Below are 12,967 nucleotides of genomic sequence, written 5' to 3' on the forward strand. Positions count from 1 at the left end.
CCCGCGCGGTAAAAGCACGAAGCTCGAGGAGCGTCCAGCCTGGAAGGTCCAGGGCTGCCAATATCGGAGAAAATGAATATCCCGTATAGGTTATGACCATTCGCCGACCTCGCCGTGTTTACGTCGACGCTCTGGCCGAGAGTGCGACGGTTTTCTAGCGCCGATGAGTCAAGGTACGTTCACCGATACGCGGAGGAACGTGGAAGGTGACGGCCGTGACTTCGTGAGAGAGTCATTCGTCCGGCCGGAGTGACGCCGGGCTCGGATGAGTCTGGGAGAACAGTTTGATCGAAGGGAAAGACCCGCGCGAACACGATATGTCGTTTCTTCGCGGATCCGCGAACTACGTCTGGTGCACGACCAGCGTCCTCGGCAAAGGTGCGACCGGCGCGGTTTTCCAGGGCGTCAATAAGAACAATGGGGAACCAGTCGCGGTGAAAACGTTCAATCAGCTGAGCCACATGCGTCCCTACGACGTCCAGGTGCGGGAGTTTGAGGTTTTGAAGAAAGTCAAGCATGAGAACATCGTTAAATTGTTGGCGATCGAAGAGGAACAGGATAGCCGAGGTAAGGTGATCGTCATGGAGCTCTGCACCGGCGGTAGCCTGTTCAACATTTTGGACGACCCGGAGAATACGTATGGCCTCGCCGAGAGCGAGTTCCTCATCGTCCTGGAACATCTCTCAGCTGGCATGAAGCACCTGCGCGATAACAACTTGGTTCATCGAGATTTAAAGCCAGGTAATATATACAACGTTTGGAATATCGTTAATTTAACGGCAGTTTGTACTCCTCGTTTTAAGAGGATTCGGTTTTTGTTCGATTTCTATTTTATATTTGGATTTTTTTAAATATTATTCTTTGTTCCTTTTCACGCAGGTAATATAATGAAATTTATCGCCGACGACGGTAGCACGATATACAAGCTTACTGACTTTGGAGCTGCTCGCGAATTGCAAGAAGATCAGCAGTTCGTTTCGTTGTACGGCACTGAGGAGTACCTACATCCGGACATGTACGAGCGTGCTGTTTTGAGAAAGCCTGTCGGCAAGACTTTTGGCGCAACAGTTGATTTGTGGTCCATAGGTGTAACCCTTTACCACGTTGCGACAGGTAATCTACCATTCAGACCGTTTGGAGGACGAAGGAATAAGGAGACGATGTTTTTTATCACCACGAAGAAGGCGTCAGGAGTGATATCTGGGCTGCAGACTTCGGAAAACGGACCGATCGAGTGGAGCAGAGAACTGCCGCAGGCCTGTCAGCTGAGCACAGGCCTCAAGAAAATTGTAACGCCGTTGTTGGCTGGCTTGCTCGAAGTAGATCCACAAAGAATTTGGAGTTTCGAACGATTTTTCAGCGAAGTCACAGACACACTTTGCAGAAAACCCGTTCATATATTTAATATTCACAGAGCGAGCTTAATTAAAGTTTTCTTGCATCCGGAAGAAAAGCTAGTTGCTCTGCAAATACACATTCAAGACCAGACAGAAATCATGCCTCACGCGCAAATTCTTCTTCTTGGGGAGATACCTCTTACGAATCTTGTCGAAGAATTTACGCCGGGCAAGGGCTATCCTAATACTAGCAATGACAAACCACTGATGCTGTTTTCGCGAGAGAACAATAACGTCGTGCTACCAACAGAAACCGAACTGCCGAAATTTCCCGTTTTTGCGAATCTCGTTTCAGTAGAAAATGATGCAAGCCAAGCGAAAATTGCGTGTTCCGTGGGTCACGTTTGCAAACGTAGAATCGATAAGCTGGCTTTGTGCAGTAAATTATCGCGAGACGCCATAAACTCGTTCAGTGGTCTTCTATCTACGGAACTTACTCGAGTGTTAGGAAAGTGTCAGCACTCAAAAGAGTTCACGAAAGCGGTGGAAGATACTGTATTCGCGGTAGAGAGGAGCGAGACCTTTGCTAAGCACGTGTTCCGCAAATTCGGTAGTCAAACTGCAGTGGAGGTCAAAAGCTGGCGAAAAGAATTAGATGTGAAGAGTAAGGAGCTTACGAGCGAATTAACTCCAGCAATAGTACAACTTCATCAAAGGTAAATTATTTCAAAAGATATAAAACATCTAATTGCTGCAAAAAAAAAAAAAACTTATTAAACAAATTGCAGATATGTGAAAGAGGGTAGCTTACGCGGAGAATGGGATACCAGTACTCGCAATTTGTGGTGCCCGTGGGCCACGAAAGCGAGTCAAAGGGCAGCGACATTGGTCGATCGCTTGAGAGATGGATGGCAACATTTACTGAGGGACAGGGCTACTCGTAGTCTCACTTACAATGACGAACAATTTCACGTTCTTGAACGCATAAAGGTATATAAAATTACGTACCGTTTTTTTTCTAATCCCGTAAATAAAAATATGTAATTAATTAATTTCATTGGACAGGTGACAGAAACCGGACGTCGATTAAAGGCGCTTCTCGAAACAGAATGTATGCCAGCAATGATACAACGATCGGAATGTGTCGCCGATTGGTATAAAATGGCACAAACTGTGTTCTTACAGACTCAGATCTTAGACAAAGACATTAATACTTACGAAACTGTGTTGGAATCGTTCTCCTATCGTTTGTCGCAGGAGAGCAAGGAGCGCAATGAAAATCTTTTACACTCATTAGACAGGCTTCCCGGCAAATCGAAAACGATTAAAAAAACGAGCGTGCCAGTTCAGGAGAGCACGAAGAAATGGCGAAATATCTGCGATACTCAAGAACAAATCGGTATGATACTTTGTGAAAATAGTTTGGTTATAGACGAACTTGATCATTTAAGCATGATTGAGGACAAAATTATCGATGGAGACATAATGAAGTATGATTTTTAACGCATCACTGTTATATCGTTATCAATCTGACAATAATTATAAGTTAAAGACTGAAACTAAGAATGTATATATTAGAAACGCGATATTTCCACATGATTGTTATATAATTTGTTGAGATAAGTAGTAAATAAATTTGTAATTTATATTTCTTCGGCTAAATGATTTCAAGATCAACAGCACGACTTAATTCTTAACGATTTTAACGATTGCATTTTAATAAATAATAATTATATGTATTTTTATACAATAAAGCTAAACATAATTTTTTTTTACACCGTTACGTAGTAAAAAATTAGCAAATCAGGTTTCTCCCTTTTCTCTAGCATGCGTTGTAAAATTGTACGAATTCTCGCGTATGAAAAAAAGAACGCGTGATTTATATATCTACATGACTAGTATTTCTCTCGACTAAAGAATTTAACCTTTGTTTACGCTTTTGTTCCTTATGGTGTTCTTGCACTGCATGGAAATGCTGTAATAATTTATCGAAATCAAATTGGCAATTAGCATCTGTTTTTTCCTGCGAGTAATCAGCTTTAGGTATCGGCTTCGTGGCTGGAGGTATCGCCGCTAAACGACGTTGCAAAGTGGCATAGGCATCGCTCTGTGGCAGGATCATCAGTAAGCCGTATAACGCATATATTAAAGCATCATTCTTTTCCCATTCCAAGAGCTGCAGTCTCAAATCTTAAACAGAAGAAATAAGATACAATATAACGCGCTTTTAATATTTTTATTGGCGACACAATGCTTTATACTTACAAGTAAATATTGGTGATTCTATCAACTGTACCAGCTTATCGATCTCTGTTAAAAACTCCACTGTGACCTCTATGTTTTCGCTGATATATATAAGCCAATGTTAAGGTCTTAAAAACATTCGATGTAAAAATTTAAGTATAGATAAAATGAAAAGGAATATAATAAAGGATACAAAGATCGAATAATGTTGCACGCGTGTCGGTAATGCTGCGATAAAAGACAAAGAGCCACCGTCGCGACCGGATTGTGACACCAGGATACATACAGGCATTCAAATAACGCGCAACTATCCTAAAAATTCATGAATATTATCCAATATATTATTTTACTGCTTAATAAAATTTTTGGGGAATACAGGGGGTAAAAATAAATTATTACTTATTAATAGAAAAAGGAGGACGTCGGTTGGATAACGAAGAGGTGAAGGAAAGGATAGAAAAGTTGAAAATCGGAGATAGAATAAATTCGGATCACCAACTGATAAAATTTCATAAGAAAATATGCTGAATAAAAAGCAAACTTACTGGAGAATCCAAATGCTTGAGCTTGTTGCGCAAGTCAAATAACTCTGAACTGGTTAACAAGATAACGTTAAGAGTTTGTATCATTGTACAAGCAAAGCTTAAATTTTGCTCTTTTAGCAGTATGTTCGCTAGAGTTTTGTATATATCCTCTGCGCTCAAAAGCAAGCACAACTCTCTTATAATGAAAGCGCCTCGTTCTTCCAGCAGATGTCTATCGGTCGAGAAAAGCCTTAATAAATTTACTATAAATTTCGTGAAATACTTGTTCTGCATTTTTGCGTTGGGATCGGTTGCTACCGCTTCCGGTGATTTCGAGCTGATAATCTCAGCCATTACCACTAAAGTCCGTTGCACCACTTCATCGGAAGTATCGCTTAAGGATTTCATTAATATTGGAAATAAATCCTCAATGTGATTAAACATTTGTTGCGGAATGTTAATAAATAAGTGATGTATCCATTTTAAAACGGCGACTTTAGTTTGAACCGACAAGTATGATAAATGTCTTGTAAGTACCTCTACTACACTTGCGAGATCTAAATTCTCAGCCAGGGAATGATCTTGTGATACACCTAAAAAAAATATATATATATATAAATAAAATTTTATTGAACGATTAAAAATGATACTCTATTTGATCCATTGTTAATACAATTAAACTCTAAATGCTTACCATCTTTTTCCATTGTAGAATGCATCTTGTTTTCCTGATCCTTGTTTGTGGCCTCTGTACTTTTGACAATTATTAATTTCATTAAATTGGCGTTCACTTGCGTTGCCGTTTCTTTAATACTTTTACGCGTATCACCGTCGTAGGCCAAGCATGGCAAAACGGCCACGAGAATCCCGGACATATACGGGAGCATAAGAGGTCCGGAAAGATTTACAAATTCCTTGATCCACGTAATAGCGGTCAATTGAAGCAAATCGTCGCTGCTCTGAGCGTGTGTAATCAATATATTTATCATGGCCGGAAAATCTACTCTCGCGGGATTGGCTTTTATACTACGTAAAAATTCACCGAGAACTGTATCCGTGACCCTCTTGATCTCCGGCGTTTGGTCCTCTAATATTCTAAATAATCCATCTAATATTTCTGGCAGAAATATTATAAAATCCATGTTAGGGACCGCGTCCAGCACGGATACCCATGATATTACAAACTGCCTGCCGAATTGGTTTTTCGTGTAAATACGCTCGCGCAGCAGAGGCATAAAACCGACTAAATCAAAGAGGCCACTTTCCGTCACAATATCCTGAAACGACATAAAAAATAAAAATATTATAAGACGAAAAAATTAGAATTGTAACAAATATTTTGTACATCTTTTGCCTACCTTCATCAATCTGTCGAGTAGCTCGGTAGCGTTCTTTATATTCTGCTCAGAGTCACATGCCAGGTTGCTGAGGGCTGCAAAGATGTCTGTAAACTGCGGTAACACGGCACCTCTCGCTACTTTGACTACATTGTACAGACTCTCGCAGGCGTAGTATCTGACCCTGAGATCAGCGTCACAGAAACATGCCAGAATTGGATGAATCAAATCTTCTATATACTGACCAGTGTCCTTTCCAAGACCGACTGCAATTGCAGCAAGACCTATTAAGCCGCCCTTGCGCGTATGTGGGTTCTGCGAGTTCGCAAAGTCTTGCCCGAGGACTTTCAGCAGCCTCTTGATCTGCACAGTGTTGTTGTGAGCCGCAAACTCCTTCACCATTCTAACATTGACAAAAACATGGATCATATACTTGTGAATTGTTAAACAAAAAAAAAAGAATAAAGAAAAACTTTTTGCGCATTAGTAATCTATAGTGATTTATATCTTTTAAAAATTGTCAAGCTCAAGAGATCGAAAGGGATAGTTGTATGGAGTAGTGATAACCTTACTTTTCTATCTCCACAGCAGCTGGCTTTCGTTTTTCGTACATCTTATCATTGAGGGATCGTACGCACGCCGCGCTTAAGGGCGCGTAATCTCTCTCGGACATCATATTGAATGAAATATTACGACGTGATCCTGAGTTTTAAAACGTCAAAGCATGTCGGAGCACAATAACCGTGGTTTCGACGACTCTGAAGGGTCAGGCTAGGTTAGATCGCCAATTTAATTTTTCAACTATCTGAAAACGGAGTGTCGATACTTTTTATAAACGTTTTATTCTTTATTTACGTGCTATAAAAATTATTCTAAGTATTTTTACAAGCTTCATAAAAGTCAACGTGCCCGTCCGCAAATAAATTTTCGACATCGACAGTGTTAACGTACTCTTCGAGTTTAGAACTCATGCTATAATTTGCCGGTGCTTTTTTAACGCTAGTTTTCTTCGGAATAGGTACAGCAGGCTTGAACACTACGCCTGAAGGATCATATTCTTTGTAGAGCTCCTCAGGCGACCTAAAATGAATTTAATTAATATTAAAATAATTAAAAAAATAAAGGCTCAACGCAATTATTAATAATTAAATAATTTTTCATTACTAATTATCAAACCGCACTTACAGCTTCGCGATTTCGGTAGTCAAACTGCCCTCACCGCTCGTCGGTGTAGTGTACGCTATATTTTTCGCGAGTTGCCGCACTACACTATGATAGTGACGCTATAAGAAAAATTATTGTATCATATAATGTTCAATTATTTTCAAGCAAAAGAAATATCATATTTAATACAGTACTTGTAAAGCAACAAGCTCGTACAATGCAGTACAATGGGCGTTGCAATAATCGGGCTCCTCAATTTCGACCTGATAATGACCGTCGCCAGTGCAGTCGGTATCTAATAAAACGTGAGCCGCTTTTCCAAGCTGTATCACCTGTTTTATAATACCAAGACTTTCTAGAGTCGCGTTGTGCTGCGATTGTAAGGCCAGAGTACTCATTCTCTTTACAAAGGCCACCATACGCGTTTGCGTGATTTTCTTTCGTTGATGAATGAGAATCTGCAGTAATGTTTGCAGCACAATCTCCGTTTCCGAGTGCGTCCTCCCGCAGTGGACTTTCAACATATTTTTGTACAAATGCACATAAAATCTGCAAGACGGAGATCGAATAACATTGTATACAGTGTTAAAGAAAGAAAAAAAAAAAAAAGGGAAAACTATTTTATACAAACCTGTACGGATCAATATTCAACGCTGTAGCTTGTCCAGATAATATCGTAAATATACATTGGACACAGTGTAATTGTTCCCTTAATCCCAAATTTCCTTCCTCGATTAATTTATCTATGACATGTACTAAATCTTGATAAAAAGTTATATTGATACAGTGTGCAAATCTAAAACGTATAAATAATATTTGAATAAAATATAAACAGCAAATACATAAAGATAAAAATGCATAAGCAATATAAATTGCATTACTTGGCTAATCCTTCCAGGCATACAGATAACACTTTGCTATTGGGAGCTTGTTTCAGAATTCTGAAATATATGGTAAATACTGTACTCGTTATTTCCGTGAGAGTTTTATGTTTCGCCTGCTTATTTTCTTCTGCTTTCGTTTCAAGCATTTCTTTCTCCACTTGCTCTAGTTTCTTATTTTTCTTCCTCTCCCGTCTGCTTAACGCGAGTATTCTTTGCTTATGAGACATAAGTTTTTTCTGCTTTGTTTCCTCCTCCTTTTCTTTATCCAAATTGACGTCTTTGATACGAAGGGCCAGTAACACTGCTATAACTTCAGGACGTACAGAATGTTTCCTTGTCTTGATATATTGATTTAATTTTCGAACTATCTAAAATTTTAGTAATCCAATAAGTAGGTCACGATAATTTCTTGATAACTTTACAAGCGCGAATCAATATATAACGAGAATAAAAATGGTAACTTACTGTAAGACACAGCTCACCACGTTTGTCTTCTTTGAATATTTGAGAAATACACTGCGCTACTTTTTCTCTCACACTACTCCGCTTATTGTCCAATAAGGGAATGATGTAAGTAGCTATATTAACGGAGAAATTGAAATACGGGTGAGAGACAAGAAGTTCGCACATGCACGATAGAGCAGTTTCGCCCAATTGTATTTCTCGCTCGTTTACCGATCGTGTATCCTTTGTCTTTCTTTTCAAAATTTTTGTTATGCCTTCGAGCTTAGTTAAATAAGTTTTGTAACTCCTTAACAAGGAAGCTTCATAATTCTGCAGCGCTAGAGTATCTTTTTTAACTACAATCACAAGTAAAGTTTATTATTAATACATATATATATTATATACATTGTGTCTGACATAAAGAGTCACGATTCTATATCCCTGCCGTCTTCTGCCGTGCCCGATTTATAGCATTCTTCGCGCTAATTTGCCAAAAAATTTTACTCCCTTACTCGACAACTTATGTCAGACACCCTGTGTAATTTGCTTGAGTTTTATTCATATATGTATACGTACACTTCACTCCGTCTTGAGAAATTTGCAGAATACTATATGACGGTAGTAGATCTTTAAAGACTTCTAAAAGGGACACCATAACTAGTTTTCTAATTGTTACATGAAACTCTAAAGTTCTATCATTCATCATATCTAACAATATCTTGAAATTTCCAGATTTGAGTTCTGGATTTTCTAGTATTCCGCTCGAAAGTATGCCTATTTTGAAACGCTTGGCTTTCAATATTTCCTCGCGACATGCCAAAAGCTCAATGGTGGATACTGGTTTATCAGTCACTTCCGAGTAATTCTAAAAATTTCCAATAGATAACATACAAATTTTTAAAATACTAGAATATATAATTTAAGCTTTACTTGCGCATCCATTTCGGTATCACTGTTTAACTCTTCATTTTTTTCTTCATTTATTTCTTGATCCCCATCATTTGCATCTTTGCTCTCATCTTCGCTTGAAAGTTCGTTGTTTTCTTTAATAAAGTGTTTCTCTATATAACCATTTTTTGTTTTTATCGGAAGCATTATACGGACTGATTTCCCTTCTGATTCTTCTATATTTTTTGCAACATTACTCTCGTATGCTTCTTCTACCGATTGATTATTGTCGATTTTTTTTCTTTTTCTATCTCTCAAGCCATTATCTGATCTAAAATTAAAAAATACCAAATATATATGCATGTACGAGTTTCGGAAAATTTTAATAAAAATTATAAATAATGTTTGTACTCATTCAATCGAATCTGTTTCAACAAATTGTAGGATTTGTTGTATATAGCTTTATTTAGGAAGTTTAAATCATCCTCTTCCATCATATCAATAAAATCGCTCCCATGATCGCTCTCTTCTTCCTCTTCTGTTACTTTCGGATGTTGTGCTACTGATTTCTGAGGCTGCTTCTTTGGCGGTTTATGCCGCCGAGTTTTAAGCTTCCCTTGTTTTGAGAGCTTCGTCTTTATCTGATTGTTCCTCTTAACTTTACTGATTTTCTGATTCTTTTTTAATTTCTACAAAATAAATATATACATAGATAATTTAACAAAGTTTTGAGGCTAGGCACGAAGTCATCGTTAAATAAATATATATTAATCATTTTATAACTTACCCCCATATTTCAAACGTTCAATCCAACTAAGCTATTGCTTTCAATTTAAATTTAAGTTAACAAAAAAGCACGTATTAAACGAAATTAAATATATTATACAGTCCTATGATGTGTATGTACGTCCACGTGTGATTGATAAAAACACGACTGTCTCCATTACTTTACTTTAGACTTTACTGCTCCAACAGCTCCATGTGCTCCAACTCCACTTTCGAGAGGAAGTAAAAGGAAGTGCAGTAGCGATCGATCATCTGGTTGTTGCGTCGTTATCGTCGTTTAATTTCAATGTATTATTTGTGATATCGCACATTCGTCATGTCTGCTACAGTCGTACATAAATTTTTAACTTTCGTAGGATTTACGTCTATATTACATGCCGCCTATTCCGCGGCACAGCGTGAGTATTTGCTTGGCCTCGTTAGTTTATTATCTCTTTTAGGTTATGCTGACATTAACTTTACGCCGAAATTATGCTTTCGTTCTAATGTCTCGCGTATTTGTAGCGGAATACTTTTTATTTCTTTTACAGATCGTTCTTACTTGCGGATCACGGAACAGGAATTCACCACTTTACCAATCGACGTGAGTTTATACTTCGTAACACTCGTCTTTTCTGCCTGTACAAGAAGTCAAAAGCGTAAGGTTTCAACGAAGTTGCTATCTTTGATTGTTTTACTACTGTTATAGATCTTAATCCAAGGTATAGCTAGTTTATTTGTCGTCATGTACGGTGTTATGTACATTGCTGGCGATTTCAAAGAGATTCGGGCAGTTGTTGATCTGGAGAATAAATCGTGGGAAACACTAAGGAATCTACCGTCCTTTCAAGTATTCAATCATCGTGGAAGATCTTTATCTCCAGAATATATCACGGAGTGAAATCTATTTTAGTATTAAATTATGGACAAAAGTTACATCAAGTTATTTATTATTGTTCGTTAAACCATGTTTAGAACAGTAAAGATTTATTGTAATTTAGATATAAATTTAATTAATGTCATTTATTAATAATATATTCAATTTAAAAACTTAAAAAAAAAAATATGTATATATATATACATATATTAGATATTACAAATATGTATGCTTTGCGCGTATCATTTCCTCTCGTTTTTTCTATGATAAAAAAAATTTTTATATTTAATAATTTTTAGTATCGAATTACGGACGCGTGTATTTCACATGGTACTTTAAGCACCTCTCGTTAAATGTAATTTAAATATACATTCGGACATTAATCATACAGTTTATTATATATTCATGAATTTCGTTAAAATTAAAAATAAGTCATCCGTTTAAACTTGAATCGAGATATACCACGAAATAATGGAACGTCCGATTTGGCGGTGGTTGATTTCTATCAGTACCTCAATTTGCTGTCGCTACCGGTAAATCGAGATAGATAGTGATGGGAGTTATAACAATCGGTGTATAAATTCTTTTGTAGCGTGCTAAATTACATAGGGATGAGATACATAAAGGATGGGCGGCTCCTGCTCGACTTTAACGTTATTACTCCTGTATTCTTTTGCCCATGGTCGAAAAAATAATAAACAGATAGCGGAACTCTGTACAAGCTGAAAAATCGTTTTAAAATATGAGGTGAATGGTTTTGTATATACATTTTTCACAGTTTTGTGGCAATAGATATTATATGAATAAAAAAAGTCTCACAATTTCGCGTTTCATTTATGTTTTCCGTTCTCTATTTTTTGTTGTAATATATTTATTTTATAAGAAAAATTAATAATGGTATAGTGCATAATAAAACACGAGACATCACTTTTTCTGTTTCTTTTTTTCTGCTTCGGCTTCTTTCTCTTTTTCAATTTCCGTTACATATTCGCCTATAGTGTCTGTATCCAACATCTAAAATGTATGTGTTATTATTATAAATTTATTTGAAAAATAAACATATTTTTCATTAAAACATTAATAAATTTGTGCAAATTGTAATTGAAAATATACCTGTAATGGCTGCCCACGTCGCATTACCGCTATTTCCAAATTTTTTTGCCCAGACTGAACTACTTCAAGTAGCGCTCTGATAGCTAATTTTATACAACCTTTTTCTGTGGATACTTCTTCCGGGGTGTAATATTTTTCCAAAAATTCATGTACAGTTTTTGCGCTGCGACCGGTTGCATTCGCCTATCAAAATTAATGTAAATTTAAATATTACATTATTAATATCGTATTATAATTTTTTTTTTTTTAATTTAATTCATATACCTTCCATTCATAATATATTCCTGAAGGTTCTGTTTGATAAAGATGTGGAACACCATCATAATCAAACCCAGCTAGGAGGCAGGATATTCCGAAAGGTCTACGGCCGTTACTCTGTGTATATTTTTGTTTTAAGCCTATAAATTACAAACATTTAAGTTATATTTATAATTTTATATAAATATCGTAAATTTCCATTTTATATATATTTCAATTTTATAAGAGATTGATTAAAAATGTTTTATTAAGTAAAAAAGAAAAAATGTAAACTTCAGTCGTACCTGCAATATACCTTGTAATATATTCCAAGGTAACGGGATCTTCTACAGTTAATTTGTGACTCTGACACTCGACTTGCGCGCGATTAATCAGTACCCTTGCGTCAGCGGTTAAACCTGTTAAAAAAATTTATTACATTTATCCTGTTTGCATTATCAAAAAAATAATTATCCTTGAGCTAACGCTTTACCTGCAAAGGCCATAATTACGTGATCGTCGAGGAGACATATTTTCCGTACCGTACGTTCTTCTTGCAACTTGGCAACAGACTTCTTTTCAACACCCAAGACTACGACGTCCGCACCACGTACACCGACCTGAGCAATTAAAAAATAAACATATTTCGCGATCAAAAAATGATACGGATCGCTTAAAAACTAAATTTCAGCCTGATGCGACAAAAGGTGATGTGTTGAGGTATAGAAACATCAACTTAACCTGCATAAAATATTCGCCGAGTCATAAACGTGAAGAGAACAAGCGGAGTTACTCAATTGCAACTAAAATCCTGTATACGACGGGAAATAAATTTCAGATCGGCGAGGGAGGCGAAATATTTCGGTGAAATAAACGAAAGTGACTCCTTGATTCGGCGAGGAAAAGAGGTTAGGATGTTTAACTTACCGCGGTCGAGCCTTTCTTGACAGCTTCCTGGGCATATTCCACTTGGAGCAGGTGGCCGTCCGGCGAGAAAACCGTAATCGCTCTATCGTATCTCGCCGACATCGTCTCGGCCGTTCCAAGTATTTATCGTCCTACAGAAAACACAAAATGACTCCGCCGTTTTCCAAGCGAGCTCACCGTTTCGATCCGGCACACACTCCGGACGCGAACATGACAACGCACTTCC

At 37.3% G+C, this 12,967-nt stretch overlaps 5 protein-coding genes across 5 annotated transcripts; 2 read left to right on the forward strand and 3 right to left on the reverse strand.

The window, feature by feature from the left end:
• Positions 1 to 115: 115 nt before the first annotated feature.
• Ikkepsilon (I-kappaB kinase epsilon) lies at positions 116 to 3,526 on the forward strand. The gene is made up of 4 exons (XM_070672764.1): positions 116 to 741; positions 880 to 2,053; positions 2,126 to 2,327; positions 2,403 to 3,526. Exons 1-4 carry the CDS (start codon positions 318 to 320, stop codon positions 2,838 to 2,840), a joined length of 2,238 nt encoding a protein of 745 aa, XP_070528865.1. The 5' UTR covers positions 116 to 317; the 3' UTR covers positions 2,841 to 3,526.
• LOC139112024 (protein VAC14 homolog) lies at positions 3,024 to 6,235 on the reverse strand. The gene is made up of 7 exons (XM_070672778.1): positions 6,015 to 6,235; positions 5,464 to 5,845; positions 4,800 to 5,382; positions 4,127 to 4,698; positions 3,775 to 3,893; positions 3,603 to 3,682; positions 3,024 to 3,527 (listed from the first exon to the last, which is right to left on the reverse strand). The coding sequence occupies exons 1-7, from the start codon at positions 6,116 to 6,118 to the stop codon at positions 3,217 to 3,219; spliced, it is 2,151 nt and encodes a 716-aa protein (XP_070528879.1). The 5' UTR covers positions 6,119 to 6,235; the 3' UTR covers positions 3,024 to 3,216.
• Positions 6,236 to 6,265: 30 nt separating this feature from the next.
• Positions 6,266 to 9,759, reverse strand: Noc3 (Nucleolar complex protein 3). The gene is made up of 10 exons (XM_070672706.1): positions 9,610 to 9,759; positions 9,234 to 9,511; positions 8,865 to 9,153; positions 8,511 to 8,799; positions 7,956 to 8,290; positions 7,488 to 7,858; positions 7,238 to 7,402; positions 6,801 to 7,155; positions 6,628 to 6,725; positions 6,266 to 6,522 (listed from the first exon to the last, which is right to left on the reverse strand). Exons 1-10 carry the CDS (start codon positions 9,613 to 9,615, stop codon positions 6,315 to 6,317), a joined length of 2,394 nt encoding a protein of 797 aa, XP_070528807.1. The 5' UTR covers positions 9,616 to 9,759; the 3' UTR covers positions 6,266 to 6,314.
• A 35-nt stretch (positions 9,760 to 9,794) lies between these two features.
• Emc5 (ER membrane protein complex subunit 5) lies at positions 9,795 to 11,444 on the forward strand. Its single transcript, XM_070673005.1, has 3 exons — positions 9,795 to 10,006; positions 10,139 to 10,191; positions 10,297 to 11,444. The coding sequence occupies exons 1-3, from the start codon at positions 9,925 to 9,927 to the stop codon at positions 10,486 to 10,488; spliced, it is 327 nt and encodes a 108-aa protein (XP_070529106.1). The 5' UTR covers positions 9,795 to 9,924; the 3' UTR covers positions 10,489 to 11,444.
• On the reverse strand, positions 11,286 to 12,956 carry Prosalpha4 (proteasome alpha4 subunit). The gene is made up of 6 exons (XM_070672958.1): positions 12,742 to 12,956; positions 12,308 to 12,434; positions 12,120 to 12,233; positions 11,842 to 11,975; positions 11,578 to 11,760; positions 11,286 to 11,478 (listed from the first exon to the last, which is right to left on the reverse strand). Exons 1-6 carry the CDS (start codon positions 12,841 to 12,843, stop codon positions 11,389 to 11,391), a joined length of 750 nt encoding a protein of 249 aa, XP_070529059.1. The 5' UTR covers positions 12,844 to 12,956; the 3' UTR covers positions 11,286 to 11,388.
• Between the last annotated feature and the right edge of the window lie 11 nt (positions 12,957 to 12,967).

The sequence above is a fragment of the Cardiocondyla obscurior genome, linkage group LG02 (assembly GCF_019399895.1).
Source record: "Cardiocondyla obscurior isolate alpha-2009 linkage group LG02, Cobs3.1, whole genome shotgun sequence".
Lineage (NCBI taxonomy): Eukaryota > Metazoa > Arthropoda > Insecta > Hymenoptera > Formicidae > Cardiocondyla > Cardiocondyla obscurior.

Coding starts and splice junctions, on each gene's coding strand:
- Noc3 (XM_070672706.1), bottom strand. Junction 6,726..6,800: donor ACGAGCTTGTTGCTTTACAA/GTACTGTATTAA, acceptor TTTTTCTTATAG/CGTCACTATCATAGTGTAGT. Junction 6,523..6,627: donor ACTACCGAAATCGCGAAGCT/GTAAGTGCGGTT, acceptor AATTCATTTTAG/GTCGCCTGAGGAGCTCTACA.
- Prosalpha4 (XM_070672958.1), bottom strand. CDS start 12,843: ATGTCGGCGAGATACGATAGAGCGATTACGGTTTTCTCGCCGGACGGC. Junction 12,435..12,741: donor TCAAGAAAGGCTCGACCGCG/GTAAGTTAAACA, acceptor TTAATTGCTCAG/GTCGGTGTACGTGGTGCGGA. Junction 11,761..11,841: donor GAATATATTATGAATGGAAG/GTATATGAATTA, acceptor TAATTTTGATAG/GCGAATGCAACCGGTCGCAG.
- LOC139112024 (XM_070672778.1), bottom strand. CDS start 6,118: ATGATGTCCGAGAGAGATTACGCGCCCTTAAGCGCGGCGTGCGTACGA. Junction 5,383..5,463: donor TACTCGACAGATTGATGAAG/GTAGGCAAAAGA, acceptor ATGTCGTTTCAG/GATATTGTGACGGAAAGTGG. Junction 3,894..4,126: donor TCAAGCATTTGGATTCTCCA/GTAAGTTTGCTT, acceptor ATGAATTTTTAG/GATAGTTGCGCGTTATTTGA.
- Ikkepsilon (XM_070672764.1), top strand. CDS start 318: ATGTCGTTTCTTCGCGGATCCGCGAACTACGTCTGGTGCACGACCAGC. Junction 742..879: donor TCATCGAGATTTAAAGCCAG/GTAATATATACA, acceptor CTTTTCACGCAG/GTAATATAATGAAATTTATC. Junction 2,054..2,125: donor ATAGTACAACTTCATCAAAG/GTAAATTATTTC, acceptor AACAAATTGCAG/ATATGTGAAAGAGGGTAGCT.
- Emc5 (XM_070673005.1), top strand. CDS start 9,925: ATGTCTGCTACAGTCGTACATAAATTTTTAACTTTCGTAGGATTTACG. Junction 10,007..10,138: donor CGCCTATTCCGCGGCACAGC/GTGAGTATTTGC, acceptor TTTCTTTTACAG/ATCGTTCTTACTTGCGGATC. Junction 10,192..10,296: donor TCACCACTTTACCAATCGAC/GTGAGTTTATAC, acceptor CTACTGTTATAG/ATCTTAATCCAAGGTATAGC.